The sequence below is a fragment of the Chenopodium album genome, chromosome 8 (genome assembly GCF_948465745.1).
Source record: "Chenopodium album chromosome 8, dcCheAlbu1.1, whole genome shotgun sequence".
NCBI lineage: Eukaryota > Viridiplantae > Streptophyta > Magnoliopsida > Caryophyllales > Amaranthaceae > Chenopodium > Chenopodium album.
Window position 1 is genome coordinate 74753864 of NC_137841.1, and position 16211 is coordinate 74770074.

The window sequence follows — 16211 nt, forward strand, 5'->3', positions numbered from 1 at the left end:
GAGGGCATTGTTCACATTAGAGGGGTGGTTGGAGAGCGATCGAGTACATCTTTTACTCGCCACATAAATGAGAGTCGAGTGTGTGAGCACTAGTCTTGAATTCTATATGCTCTTGTGGTTTGCTTTGTTTGACAATTGTTAGGGAAGAAAGGTAATTGGATGGATTTGATTGGTTGACTCTAAAGCGTGTTTATTTGATTTACCTTGGATCGCTTGTGCTTGATTTTTACTTATTGGGGTGAAGCATATTTATTGATTCATTGATGAGATCTTTGCTTAGGGACAAGCAAAGGTTTGGCTTGGGGGAGTTTGATGTATCCATTTTATATAGTATTTTACCCCCGTCCCTTGGTCATAATTAGTAGTGTTTTTGGCTCTTTAGAGCCACTTTTATTACTAATTGGTGTTTTCTAGTGTTTTCGTAGATTTGGTTGACTTTTGCAGGGATTTATGCTTTTGGAGTATTTTCCCGAGATATTTTGGAGCAATCACGAACATTGGAGAAGCACGACCAGAGTTTATAGCCCAGGGCCGGTTAGAGACATCGAACCGGTGATTAAGGGCTCGGTAGAGGTGATACCGGGGCATTTGGACCGAGTATTCAAGACCCAAAGAGGAAACCCAGATTGGCCCGAAGAATTGGAGCCCAATCGAAGTCCAAATATTGGCCCAAATGATCCGCCCGGCCAAAAAGGCTGGCGCCCGGAGGCGCGCCCGGCCGGGCGGGAGGAGCGCCCGGTGACGCGCCCGGCCGGGCGCGAGATTGTTATTAGAGGTGAAAAAAGGCGCGCCCGATCGGGCGGTGCCTCGCCCGATCGGGCGCGTGTTTATTTAGGAAACAATTAGAGTCGTATTAATTTGTTTTAGTTTAGGATTTTTGTACGGAGTATAAATACTCCTCCGTAATACGTTTTTAGATCGTCTCTTCTTTTGGGGAGATCTTCTTCTCTCTTCTTCTCCTATTCCCTTATCTCCTCTCTTTTAGACTTTCTCTCTCTACTTAGTTTTCTCTCTCTAAACTCTCTCCCTAAACCTTTGTTCTTATTCCTTTGATTAATTCCAGATTTATTTTGGTGACGATTTCTTTTCCCTTAATCTTAGTTATTTATTTTATTCCTTTGATCATGATTTATTTTATTGCTTTGTTTAGTTTATATCTAATTATGTGTGAGTAGTTTAATTTCTAGGGTTTATGGGGATCTAATAAATAATATGAAGGGGTAAATTTATTGTTGTTAATTATCAATGCTAGATTAATTTCCTATTGATTGATTTAATGCTCTGTGACTAGATTAGGCCTATCTTTTATGCATGAGTTTGACAATATTGATTCAAGAATCGAGAGATGAGAATTAATGTTTAAGTCTAGTTTCAATAGGCAAGTTAATTTATAAATGGTTAAGTCAAGATTCGAGAGATGAGATTTAATACCGATAAATTAATTGTGTGATTGTAATAAGTAGCGAGAGCCCTTTACAATCTGATTAATTGATGCATTGATGATTGACTATTATTGATTGTTGGTATTACATGATGATTTCTTATTGGATTGTTTTAATATTTTACAATTGCGGCTTGTAAAAGTATAGCAATATTAAATTGATGAATCGAGCAGATGTTAATTTGATATTAAAGGCTATTTTCAATAAGAACTTAGATCTAGTAAATTGCGAGAGCCTGTTAGATCTATGTTGGTTAATAAATTGCGAGAGCCTGTTAATCATGTTATTTATGCAATATCAATAATTGATTACCCTATTTTACCCCGGAATATTATTTATTGGTGAACCTATGCCCTAGATCCTTTTATATATTATTTTCTCCCTTTTCCTACTCTTTTTAGTTTAGTTTCATATTCAACTTTTAATATTGGTTACTTAAATAATTTAGATTATAATATTTAATTAGGAGTAAAAAGACTTGTTTCCCTGTGGAGATCGACCCTACTTCCCTATCTACTTTAGTTAGTGAATTAGGTAATTATTTTTGATTAGGGGATACGACTTTGCCCTGTCAAGCTTTTTGACGACAGGTCATATGATAAATTCCGATAAGAAACAAATAAGTTAAGACTTTTTTTCAAAGAATTGATGAAGCCGAAATTTGTTGACGATACAGCACGCCCATGAGGGCACGCACGTTTGTGCCTGGTTGAAAGTTGTGGATTTTGAGTCTCTACCTCGTCTTTTTTTTTTTTTTTTTTACAAGGAGCACGGACGTGCCTAGTCGGATAAGACCTCTTTTTAGTCCAGTTTAAGCTTATGTGTTTATGATGGAATGCTTATTAAAACCATATTTCTTTTATGACGGTTATTTCAAGTATACTTGAAGAACAATTTATGATTTTATTAGGGTTTATTTTCTTGTGTTATAAAATGGCTCTTTTGGTGACCAATTAGATCACATCCTTTGAGCCATTAGATTGAAGACTCCTTGAATATTCTCTCATTTTTCTCCATTATAGTGAAGAAGCACTTGAATCCCCCACCGTACCAGTGAATGTAGGTTTAATTGACCGAACCACGTAAAAATAAAGAGATGGAGGGACTAATAAGTATGCAATGAAAAATTTTCTGCAATTTTTTCCTCCATAATAGATTAAAAGTTACTCAAGAAGGTCATGCAACTATAACTATGCAAGATTATTGAAGGAATAAAGACAATCCATATCACGTTTATGCTTGGTTGTTTAAACATTAATTGTTATGTGGCGGAGCTAACGATAAATAATTTCACACGAAATGGTTATATTAAACTCAAGTTATTAAATAGTAATATCGCGCATATATATGTTGCATTGCTCTCAACAAGATAATGAAAAACTAATAATAAGCTAAGGAAATTCCTATCCAAGCATGATAATTGTGGCGAAAATGAAAATGTTTTATTAGGTGTGTAATTATACATGGATCTAAATTCTAAAATCAAAACGAATTTGAGTGGTTTGGGGTCAGGATAGGGAGATACAAATTATACATAGAATATGATGCGTAAATTAGTTTGAGAATGATGACAGAATTTCACATACAGGGGTTTGAAGATCTGATGGAATAAGATCTCAACGAATTGTAAATCCAATAGAAATTAAGACTTTGTTACAAAGCAAGATCCGGTCCTACTAAAAACGTCATTCTTGTAGGAATAGAATGTGTTAGGGTTCTTCAACTTCTTTTAGTAGTGATATCTCGAGAATTTCTATGTCTTTAATAGTTTGAGTCATTTATAACTCTAATAACATTCGTTGGTATTAAGTTGAATTTAGATGATATCATTCTAATAATAACATGTATCAAAGGGTGTTAATATTATTTATACCAGTTTAAGAATGTATATAAAGTATGTGTTATTGCCAAATCAGATTTAAATTTAATGAGATTTGGGTGTATAATTAATTAAGGGTAATGCTATACATAGCCCTTAGGGCTATATATAAGCATTGAATTTACTCTTGAAAAATGTATAAAGTTAGGAATTCATGACAAAAACACGCGCAGATCGGTGTAATTATTGTGTTTTTGTCATGATTTTTTAAATTTAAACAATTTTCAAGAGTAAATTAAATGCTTATATGTAGCCCTTAGGGCTATGTATAGCATTTTCCATTAATTAATTAGGCATAACATAATTCTAAATGTCTTTTTCACAATAAATATTGACACATTCTACATGGTGGCCTTCAATAATGGTAAATTCTATTTGGTGGATTTTTCTTTACCATAGTTTCACTTTTTTCTCCATTGTGGAACACTTGGTCAATATATAGGGAAATTTATATTTCTGGCACTAATTATGACTTTGGTGTACTTAGCAGCACTACAACACCAACTCTATTAATAGGTTGAGCGAGTGTCGTAATAAATGGTATCGATAATCGTTTAAATAGGCATATTTGGTGTTTTTTCATACTTATAATAGTCGTTTATGGAACCATTTATGATCATTTTATGTTGATACTAAAGTATGCATTGACTAAGTTAACTATTTTTAATTTAAGATAAATAAAATGCGTACTTTTTTTTAATAGAATAAAATGCATACTTAATGGAGAGAAAAAATGGTAAAGTTCCTAAAATCGTTTATGTGCCACATCATCACTTAATGACATGCATGTCATTACCAATTAACAAATCATTCCAACTATTATTGATAGATTAATATTAATAAGCATTTGATGGGTTTTGAACACTAGACCTTGAGAATACATAACTCATTACCATCTTAGCTAATAATAATTCATGTCATCTATACAAATAAATATAACTATAAATAACACGCACCAATTAAAAAGAAAACGAGATAAACAGTTTGAAAAAAAATTAAGAGGAATAAAATCAACATTTCTCAAACAATAGTATTAAAAATTGTTTTCTACACTCTTTGTTAATTAGTAACATTATGTTTAACATTTATGCATACCATATATACATAATAGATGATAATATATTTCATAAAGAAATAATTTAATCAAAGTGGTAACCCGGTACAACGTCCGGACCGCACACTAGTTTTTTTATTAAATCATACAATGATGACATGACATCTTAGCTTTCTAGTGGAATTGAGAGGGGAACACTTATTCCGTGAATTTTTGTTAATTACATGATATTTGAAAACATTTTTACAAATTGGGATGAAAAAAATATCATTACCATAGGAAGTTAGGGTTTAAAAAAATTTATAAAACCTTCTTATTGTCAAATATTATAGATGTGTTAGGGTTATAACTAATTATTGTTGTAAACATTGTAAGTAACCACAAGAATATGTATGTTGTTCTTAGTTTGAACCATTAACAATATAATTGATGTAACGTTGGACTATGGTTGAATTTTCACTTTTCATTCCAGGGATCACGTGTTCAAAACTTTAGAGTGACAATGCTAAAAATCAAATGGGATAATATTAAGGAATATAAGTAGTGATTTCTTATAAGTTTACACATGTATTTACATTTTTTTTTGTCATGAGGTTATAGAATTATCAAGGAAAGAAATCAAAACAATACAAATCTTAATAATTTATTAGCATTTATATGTAAAGATTATGTTCACATGTAATTATGGAAATGATTATTTATTTCTTCTAATTTTTGATCTGGTCAAATTATTTGATATAAACCTTAGAATGTCAATTAGTCATGTAACAGTTATGCCACATGTCAATGCGCTCCTTCAATTCTAAGAGGTACTAATTAAAACTATCATAAAAATCAAAGAATTAACAATTTTACCAGCATTATGTGTCATATATATCCCATCTGATTGTATTTGAGGCTTTGAAAAATCTTATAGCACAATCCTCTATATAAACTCTAGAGAATCTGCTAGGATAGTCACACATACTATTTAGTCTTACAGTCCCCCTTGAGTCAAAGAAGCACTTACTCAAAGTCCAATTTCTTCTTAGTTTCAAAACAAAAAATCAGTCTCTACGTTCTTTCTCACCTCTTTTGCAAAACCCAAAAAAAGAGGAAAAAAAATGGAAGAAACCACTGTTCTAGTTGTAGGAGCAGGCCCTGCAGGACTTGGAATTGCGGCATGCTTAACCAAAAAATCTATTCCCTACATTATTCTTGAAAAAGAAGATTGTTGCGCTTCTCTTTGGAAAAAACGCACATACGATCGATGTCATCTTCACCTAGCAAAAGAATTTTGTTCATTACCATTGAAGCCTCATACACCACATGCCAAGAAATACTTGGGTAAGGATGATTTCATAGATTACATTGATGAATATGTTTCTGATTTTGATATAAGGCCTCGATACTTTAACTCTGTTGAATCTGCATCCTTTGATGAAGCCACGGGAAAATGGCTAGTTGAAACCAAGAACACCTTAGAAAAGGTGACTATAGTTTTTGTGGCAAGGTTTTTGGTTATTGCAACAGGTGAAAATGGCAAAGGTTACGTTCCTGATATTCCTGGGTTGAAGGATTTTAAGGGAGATGTCTTACACTCTAGTGAATATAAGTCTGGTCGTGAGTTTCAAGACAAGAATGTTTTGGTCGTTGGATGTGGCAACTCTGGGATGGAAATTAGTTATGATCTATGTAATTCGGGAGCTGACACTTCAATTGTTATTAGAAATCCGGTTAGACTTCTTTGCTCCAAATTGTTTATCTACTAAATTTGTCTATCTGTTACAATTTAAATTAAATTTTCTTTTAACCACACATACGCACACAAAAAATAAAAAAATTAAATGTATTAATGGATAAACTTATTGTTTAATTTCATCCATGCAGGTTCATGTGGTTACAAGAGAAATAGTTTTTGTGGGAATGCACTTGTTGAAATACTTTAGTTTGTCAATTGTGGATCCACTTATCACTTTTGCTAGCAAATTAATGTATGGAAACTTGTCAAAGTACGGAATTCATCGACCAAATGAAGGCCCTTTTTTCTTGAAGGCAACCAGGGGAAGAAGCCCAGTTATTGATGTGGGAACTATTGATAAAATTCAATCGGGGGAAATTAAGGTGAATTTTATACCTAATCTTTGTTAACCATCTCTTTTATACATTGGAATAATTTCTTGGTATTATTATTTTTGCTAAGGAAAAAAAAAACGATTTTATGTATACTATATACTAAAAAGCGTTCCTACAAATTTCACTGTGTCACTTGTGTCCCTTCTTACACTAGTATAATGCCACATAACCAACACTAGCATAACGCCACATCATCAATCAATCATCAATCACCAATTTATATCCTATCATCATCATTAAATAAAAACGGATACCAATCAACCTTTTTTTCTCCGTTAATTCTTGTTTGATTTTGTTAACTTTGTTTTTACTATCGTGAACTGTCAATTGCAGATGACATATGGATTTAATTATTGAAATACAATATCCTTTAGGACTTCTTTACAAAGAGGTTTGAATTAGAACACCAAACATCAATGAATGAAAACCTTACTTGTGAAATCTCAACTTGAAATAAATCATGCTCTATTTTTTCGTACAAATTTATAATTACACATTGAAATGTAGAATAAAAGCAAAAAAATATGTAAGCTAATTTATTGGTGTCATTATATTATAATTACTGATGACAATAAAAAAATCAACAAGTCCCTAACTCTATTGTAAAAAAAAAAAAAAAAAAAACAAAAAAAACTCAAAGTATCCCGGAGCAAAACCCAAGTCAAAGCACTAGTTTTTCCCCTTCATCTTTTATTGAAGGGTAATGCTATACATAGCCCTTAGGGCTATATATAAGCATTAAAAACACTTTTGAAAATTGTATAAAATTAGGAATTCATGACAAAAACACGCGTAGATCAGTGTAATTAGTGTGAATTTGTCATGTTTTTCTAAATTTAAACAGTTTTCAAGAGTATTTTTAATGCTTATATGTAGCCTTAAGGGCTATGTATAGCATTTTCCTTTATTGAATTCTAGGTGGACAACACAATCTATCATAACAATGCCCACAAGGTCCATATTATTTGGCTTGCTTATATATTTCATAATATTAAAAATGCACTTTATAATTTGCACTTGTGGGCATTTTTAATTTGCCTTAGCTTGGTTTCAACATTGTTAGAAGAATTTAATGGGGTTAATTTAAGAAAACAAATTCTTTGTTTTTTTTTCATACTTTTGTGTGAAGAAAATTTTGCTAAGTATCAAAAAGACAAAAATATATCATTTTTTTATCTGACTGAATCTCTTACCTTGATTCTTATTATTTGCAAATAGGTTTTACCAAGGATTGTTAGTATTAACAAGAGCAAAGTAATATTTGAAGATAAAGTTGAACTAGAATTTGATGCAATAATATTTGCGACTGGATATAAAAGCACGACTTGTGAATGGCTTAAGGTATGTACAATTCTAATCAATAAATTTATGTGACTAATATGTACTCTCTTTATGTAATCACTTAATTCATGATCATCGATCATAAATGTTCATTCGTAAGTAAATCTAAGTTTAGCTAAACATTGTGAGCTACTCTCCCTACATACCAAATTAGTTTACACACTTCAGCCGAATGAGTATATGTATAGAATTGAGATCATGTGAGAACCAAGGTGAGTAATAAGAACTAGGAACTAATCTCAGCCATTGATCGCACTTCATCTAATGGCTTACATTGCACCCGCTCTTATTAATGGCATTCTCGTAATTTTGCTGTTTTCAAACTTTATTTTTTTCAGTTTTTTTTATAAAACTTTTAAGGCAATTTCATTTAATTTAAGACTGATTTCATTTACTTTTACTAAATTTTCATTTACTTTTGAGAAATAAAGCTGAAAACTACTTTATAAAGTTAAAATATTACAAAAATGTCGGTAATGACACGGAAAGCATGTGAGTGGTCTGATTAATATGATCTAATGGCCTAGATTAGTTCCTAGTTCTTATTTTTGCCTTGGTTCTCATTATAAGTTCCTAATTCTTATTTTTGCCTTGGTTCTCATTATAACTTGGTATGAGAGTTGGAAGATAAAGGAGGTATGTCTAAATAAAATAGAACAAAAATAAATGTTCAAAATTAAAAGTGGGTAAAAAAAATAAAATTACAAAGAGACAACAATTTTTTTTTTTTTTTTTTAAATGCATAAACCCCGGCTGGCCGGCTTACATGTTTTAATAAATTAGTCGAAGTAGTGCATGCAAGTATGTAAACTAGTTATTATTAGAAATACTATGTATATTATTACAAATTTATAGCATAAAAACCTAAAATGGTATTGTATTGTATTTTTTGTAGGATTATGATAGCATACTAAAAGATGATGGGTTTCCAAAGAACCGTTTCCCAAATCACTGGAAAGGAAAAAATGGATCGTACTGCATCGGATTATCAAGAATGGGACTACAAGGTGTATCAAAGGATGCTACAGTCATTGCTAATGATATTGATATGGTTTTGAAAACTATGGTAGTCCCAAAAGAATTTTAAAAAAACTATGTATTGCTAGCGTTAAGTTTTGCGGATGTTAATTTTGTTTTTTTCCTTTTCCTTAAGGTTTATGTTATTGTACTAGCTATTTTCCTTGATAAAAAAAAAAATGTTGTGCTATTTACATTTAGGTTTTACGTTGTGTAGACTTGTTCATGCTCCTACAGTCCTACTTATATAGGGGCAAATCTATATATGTGCTTTCCAAATTATATCAGCAAATTGATGACTTTTATATTACTAAAAAAAAGAAAAACGGGGCATATGATTAGTTCATGATTAATATATAACATTTCAAAGGTATTTAGCTTATCATTTACATTAGCATGGTCCATATTTTCCCTTATGGTACTAGGTGCTTAATCATGTGGCATCGTGGCAAACTAACATTAAGCATGAATCATTTTCTTGATAAGCATCTATATCTATATTATTATTAAAACTTAATGGTAATACACTAATACATGCTATGTTGTCATATGTCAATAATATGGCGTCAAATCATGTGTATAGTCACATCTATCTATGTATCTATCTATCTATCTAAGTATATTATTTCTAAAACCCAAAGCAAATAGTTACAATTTACATTAATGCTATAAGTAAATAAGAACCTTAATTACGAGGAGAGATAACGTTTTAGCTTTTAAAAAATATAAATAAAATAAAATAAAATTTCATATAATTAAAAAATAATTAACCATGAAAAAATACCATTGATATAGATTCCTTTTATCTTATAATATAGTTCCTGCAATTCATTTAAGGTGTCCCAAAATATTGTGTTTTTTTTATTACACGTTAATACGTTATAGTCAAAGTTTTTTTATTTTACATAATTTTGACGTAATAAATCTATTTTGTTTAACAATTTCCATATAAAATATCTCTATATCCAAAGTTTCATTTATATAATGTCATTATTATTCATTTCATATAAAATACTCATACTTTTAATACTTTATTACATGCTTTTTCCAATATTCTTAATTCTTGTGAAAAATTGAAATGATCACCATATTATAAAACGGAGAAATTATATTCGAATTAAAAATAACACACATGCACGTGCACACGCGCGTGCACACACAAACACACTTAATTGGCCAAACAATTCAATCAATCAGCAACTCCTCATTCCTTCCCAAATCCTTCAAAATTATCCATGGAAATTGAACCATTGTTCGAAATTAATCAAACCTAAGAAAATTAACAATAACACGCCTCAACATTATTCATGGTCTTTTCAATTCCTATTGTAATTGTTTATAAATATTAATTAAAAATTCATTTTAGTTTTTGTAATACTTCATAATTAATTTTATGAAACTTAATATTAATATGACCGTGAAAACCATAACCACTAATTGTAACACAAGTGCATCATAATTATTCTTTCTGATATGAAAAAATTCCTATCAAACATGTAGAGTCCAAAAAAGGAATCAAATATCAATGGTCAATATAATCCAATAAACTTAGGCTTACATTTAAAAATTTTGTGCGTGGAATCATTTAAGTCACTAATTAGAGGCTAATGTGACTCTTTGCAAACTATGTTTGATGTAACATGATAAGTTGTTATTATTGCATTAATTTTATCTTTAATCTCATATTTCATCGGATGACCCAGGGCATTATCTGGGCTAACAACTAGTTTTAGGGCATGTTCGGCAAAATATAGTTGTGAAGGTAGCTGTAGATGTGGAGATAGTTGTTAGCTGTCAACAAGCTGCTAGCTGTGAAAAAAAGATAATTTAGGTATGATTGTTCAGTAAAGTAGTGGTTGACTAGCTGTTACATTTAAGAATCAATATTTTATTTTTAAAACTATACTTTAAATTTTCAAAAGCTACTTCAACAGCTACCTCTAATTTCAAAAGCTAATAATCCTATCTTTTAATAAAAGGTACCTCCACCACTAAAAGCTACTTGAACCATTACTTTGCCAAACACTCACATTTTTTGTTGAGTAGTGGTTTGACTTGGTCAAACCACTAAAAGCTACCTAAAGGCTACTCAAAAGCTAGCGCCAAACACGCCCTTAAAAACAAAAGGCTGGGCAAAAATGAGAGGGTAAACTAACCATTAGAGCTTCCTAAAAAAAGCAACAATAGAAAGTAATTCAAAACCACTTGTTCTTATGTTTGTTTTTACTTCCTAAAAAAAGCAACAATAGAAAGTAATTCAAAACCACTTGTTCTTATATATATATAATAATCATTACGAAAACCTATGGGCTTATTTCTTATTATTCTAAGCGTTTTTTTTCTTCTAGTTTTCTATATTTTAAAACAAAAAAATAAAAAAAGAAGCAATTTTCACTTTCACTTTTTTGTTGTCAGTTTTCTTAATATTTATTATTTCAACAAGTCAAACTAATTACTAATTCTTTGTATGACATATATAATTTTACTTTAAAAAATACCAAAAAAAAAAAAAACTAAAAACTACAATGATATTAAATGGACCCTAAAAAATTTAAATTATTACTCCATATTTTCTTAAATAATCATCATTTATTTCAAGATATTTAGATATAGTTCCTTTGTACATTTTACTATGACAACTTTAATAACACGAATTAGGCAAGTCTCTTCTCAAAAGTATAATTTGATCTATTATATGAAGTATATCATATCATAAGTAGATCAGTTCACATGGATATGTAGTGTAATTTCTTATCATAAGTAGATGGGATAGGTATGATATGAAGTATATCATTTTTATTTCAGTGACTTACCTTTTCAATCAATACCAAACATGGTAAAATCAAATGAATCCACAAATGCTTTTCTATTTAACATAAATTTCCTCAATATTTTATTTTTTCAAATTTATGATGTCAATCATGCACATAAGATATTTTATTTTAAGAAAATCCATATATATTAGGCTATGAAAAATCCAATATACATTAGGCATTACATCTTATAATCATAAGTTCATGTACATAAGATGATATTTGATTTTAGCTAGCTAATCCATTGATTTAGCTATGGAAAATCCAATACACATTTATATGACCTCTAATTTGATACACAATTAAGCATTTTAATCACAATTAAGTACATTTATGTACCTATTCAAAAAAAAAAAGTACATTTATGTACTATATACATTGGCTATTTAATTTAAGCAAATCCATTATTCGTGATTTTGGCTAATCCAATACACATATATGATCTATATGATAAGCATTTAAGCATTATTATAATCACAGTATAGTCTACTTACATATAAAGACATTTAATTTAGCTAATCCATGGCTTTAGCAAATCAAATACACACACATGACCTTAGATAGATAATTAATTAGGCATCTTATACTAAAAAAAATCCATATTTTTACAATATATCTTTTGGGTGGGTGAAATTTATTCGGCTAATGATATATGTATCCCTAAAGGGATAGAGATACGAATTTGCATTAAATATTTATCCTTAAATAGTAAAACTTAGTGCATTTTTACCTACAAACTTTTTCATTTTTCATTTAATTCAATGTGAAAATATAATTAATTATGTAATACTTGTATGCGAAGTAAGAACTGAAAGTTTTTTTTTTTTTTTTTTTTGACAGAAAGAACTGAAAGATTTAGAGGATTGGTTTATGGCTAAATTTGAATAGCTCATTTAGACTTTATAAAAATTAAATGTGAATGAAAAATGAAATCAATAATACAGACAGTCGTTTACTATTTTGTGTTCATATTAAATTTAGGAAACGATTTTTGTATTCTAAAGTTTTTTGCACATCCTAGCAATTAAGTTATATATGGTAGATCTTAGCTTAGGATGCCAAATTGTCCCAAAATTTATTTGTAACAACGACACATACATGCCAATTCCATCCCTCCACACAATACCAACTCATCACATAAATAATTATTAAATTTTACCAATACTAATTGTCATATTATTCATATTAAATGTAGGAATGCCTTTTGGATACATTACATTTTACCATGACCTAGTAAGTTATGTGTTGTAATTATTAGGAAGTCAAAATAACTCAATATGTTTAGTATTATTAACACCACATGCCAATGCGCTCATCTCAAAAGATACTAAAATCATCATATCAAGGAAATGGCACCAATATTAATTGTCATATTCCATAAGAAGGCTTTTATCTATATGTTTTGAAAAATCTTACAGTACAACCCTTTATTATAATCCTATATATCCATACTAAACAATCTGGAGAGGTAATCCCAAACACACTATATATTTAGTCCCAAATTTCTCCCCAAGTCATCAAAAATACCAATTCCAAAGTTCTTCCATCCTTTGAATATACATCTTTTTTTTTTTGCAAATCAAAACAAATTATATAAAAGAACATATATGGAGGAAACAATAGTCCTAGTAGTAGGAGCAGGTCCTGCAGGGCTTGGAATTGCTGCATGCTTAACCAAAAAATCTATTCCCTACATTGTTCTTGAAAAAGAAGATTGTTATGCTTCTCTTTGGAAGAAACGAGCATATGATCGATGTCATCTTCATCTAGCGAAAGAATTTTGCTCGTTACCCTATAAACCTCATGCACCACATGCCAAAAAATATATGAGTAAGAATGATTTCATAGAGTACATTGATAATTATGTTTCCGACTTTGATATCAGGCCGCGATACTTTCACTCTGTTGAATCTGCATCTTTTAATGAAGCCAAGGGAAAGTGGCTAGTTGAAGCTAAGGACACATTAGTGAAAATAACTAAAGTTTTCGTGGAAAGTTTTTTGGTTGTCGCTACAGGTGAAAATGGAAAGGGTTACATCCCTAAAATCCCTGGTTTGAAGGATTTTAAGGGAGATATAATACATTCCAGTGAATATAAATCTGGTCGTGAGTTTCAAGACAAAGATGTGTTGGTCGTTGGATGTGGTAATTCTGGGATGGAAATTAGTTATGATCTGTGTAATTCAGGAGCCAACACTTCAATTGTTATCAGAAATTCGGTTAGTGTTTTTTTAATCATATTTTTTATCTTATAGATATAACGAACACAAATAAAGTGTGCATGTGAATTAAATTTATTGTTGATCAAATCATATAGGTTCATGTGGTTACAAGAGAAATGATCTTCGTGGGGATGCACTTGCTGAAATACTTAAGTTTATCAACAGTGGATGCTTTAGTCACTTTTGCTAGCATGTTGATGTATGGAAATTTGTCAAAGTATGGAATTTGTCGACCAAATGAAGGTCCTTTTTTAATTAAGGCAACAAAGGGAAGAAGTCCTGTTCTTGATGTGGGAACCATTGCAGAAATTCAATCTGGAAAAATTAAGGTAAATTTTCTACTCGTGAATATTTGTTTGCTAACATTTTCTTTGGTATTATCCAACAATAATGAAACAACAAATTATTTAAGGAAATATTATTCCATCCCTTAAATAATTTGTTGTTTTATTGTTGGCTAATACCAAAGAAAGTTAGGTTAAGTAGTTTTAAGTACCATAAAATCTTCCCATTAGAAAAAAAAAAAAAAAAACCCATTGAATTTATTATTCGATACTTTATATGCCAATTTCTCACCTTTTATCTTTTTTATCTGTGGAAATTATAGGTTTTACCTGGAATTGAGAGAATTAACAAGAGCAGAGTCATATTTGAAGATAAAGTTGAATTAGACTTTGATGCAATAATATTTGCTACCGGATATAATAGCACGGCTTGTGAATGGCTCAAGGTATGTACATTACCTCAAGCTTATGAGACTTGAATAATAATTCAATCTTAGTATTTAATATATACGCAAATGTAGTACAATAATACACACATGCATAAACACACACACAACAGAATCTGGTCATCATCATATTCCTTATGTTTTTTTTTTTCTTTTCTATATTTATCTTAACAAGCGGTAATAAGTATGTTACATTATTATTGCATAAGCGCTTAATGATTTTTGTTGTTGTTGTTGTTAGGATTACGATATACTAAATAGCGATGGATTTCCAAAGAATCGTTTTCCAACTCACTGGAAAGGAAACAATAATTCGTATTGTGCTGGATTGTCAAGAATGGGACTACAAGGTGTTTCGAAGGATGCCATAGCCATTGCCAACGATATTGAGATAGTTTTAAAGACTATGCTTCGCTCTTGAAGAAATACCAAATTTTTGTATGAATTTTTAATTGTTAGTGTAATTTTCAAGATCGCCTTGTTTATCAATAATGTTGTCCATACAGTTCTGGTTTTGATTTTGCATAGTTAAGCTAATAATCCTATTTACATTTATAGATGTGAAATAAAATTTTAATATTTTCAACATATTGCCTTTATGAATTATTTTTCATATTATTCATGCTTTTAGCACCATTGTTACAAAGGAACTTAATTTATACTAAAGTATGAGCAACCTTCTCGATGATGTTATATACTACTAAGTGGATTTCATGTGATACAAAATACAACCACTTCATATTTACATACAACAAAGTACTAGTTTTTAAAGAGCAAATTCAAATTTATCAATATGATAAATATGATTTGTTTATTAAAGGGTATATAAGAATATTTAATCTTGAATAGTAGGGATAATTTAGTCATCAGTTTATATTTTTGTCGGGGAAACTCAGTTTATGAGAGAAGGAAATTAGGAACTGAGCTGAACTGAATTCTTTATAAGAGAAGGAAATTAGGAACTAAATTGAACTGATTGTAGCTGAACTGAAATTAAGCTGAAGAGAACAGACCCTTACTGAACTTAATTGTTTTTACTGAACTGAAATTGATTTTATTGAACTGAAATTATTTTTGCTGAGCTTAAATTATTTTTTGCTAATTTTGTATTATATTTTTTCTTTAAGTTTACTAAATTTTACTGAACTGAAATTATTTTTGTTGAACCGAACTTATTTTTACTGAACTGAAATTAATTTTATTGAATTGAAATTATTTTTACTGAATACTTTTTTTAAGGTGAAGTGAACAGGGCCTTAATATGACTGTTCTTCTTACCTACCCAATTAAGTTAATTTGTTTTTCTTTATTATTATTATTATTATTATTATTATTATTATTATTATTATTATTATTATCAACATTAAAACCTACAAATTCAATCAATTTACAAAAAATTGGTAGGGAGCCGAGATACAATCTGGGCCCCCACCCCTCTAGCTATAGCGAACCCGATCCTACTAAAGATGTGAGCAGCTGCACGAGCACCAATATCCCGCGTCTTAGCGAACGCCTGAACCCGTTTCAGCAACGCAATAACATCCTTATCTAATTCTCCTAACGAATTATTATTATTATTATTATTATTATTATTATTA

The 16211-nt window shown here is 30.2% G+C and overlaps 2 protein-coding genes across 2 annotated transcripts; both read left to right on the plus strand.

The window, feature by feature from the left end:
- Positions 1–5478: 5478 nt before the first annotated feature.
- LOC145556692 (putative indole-3-pyruvate monooxygenase YUCCA10) lies at positions 5479–8918 on the plus strand. Its single transcript, XM_081618349.1, has 4 exons — positions 5479–6090; positions 6245–6478; positions 7709–7831; positions 8727–8918. Exons 1-4 carry the CDS (start codon positions 5479–5481, stop codon positions 8916–8918), a joined length of 1161 nt encoding a protein of 386 aa, XP_081474475.1.
- A 4350-nt stretch (positions 8919–13268) lies between these two features.
- On the plus strand, positions 13269–15034 carry LOC145555513 (putative indole-3-pyruvate monooxygenase YUCCA10). The gene is made up of 4 exons (XM_081617247.1): positions 13269–13880; positions 13979–14212; positions 14491–14613; positions 14855–15034. Exons 1-4 carry the CDS (start codon positions 13269–13271, stop codon positions 15032–15034), a joined length of 1149 nt encoding a protein of 382 aa, XP_081473373.1.
- The last annotated feature ends 1177 nt before the right edge of the window (positions 15035–16211 follow it).

Excerpts from the sequence above, each read along its gene's own strand:
- LOC145556692 (XM_081618349.1), top strand. The coding sequence starts at position 5,479 with ATGGAAGAAACCACTGTTCTAGTTGTAGGAGCAGGCCCTGCAGGACTT. Across the intron at positions 6,091-6,244 it reads CAATTGTTATTAGAAATCCG|GTTCATGTGGTTACAAGAGA; the intron begins GTTAGACTTCTT and ends TCATCCATGCAG. Across the intron at positions 6,479-7,708 it reads TTCAATCGGGGGAAATTAAG|GTTTTACCAAGGATTGTTAG; the intron begins GTGAATTTTATA and ends ATTTGCAAATAG.
- LOC145555513 (XM_081617247.1), top strand. The coding sequence starts at position 13,269 with ATGGAGGAAACAATAGTCCTAGTAGTAGGAGCAGGTCCTGCAGGGCTT. Across the intron at positions 14,213-14,490 it reads TTCAATCTGGAAAAATTAAG|GTTTTACCTGGAATTGAGAG; the intron begins GTAAATTTTCTA and ends TGGAAATTATAG. Across the intron at positions 14,614-14,854 it reads CGGCTTGTGAATGGCTCAAG|GATTACGATATACTAAATAG; the intron begins GTATGTACATTA and ends TGTTGTTGTTAG.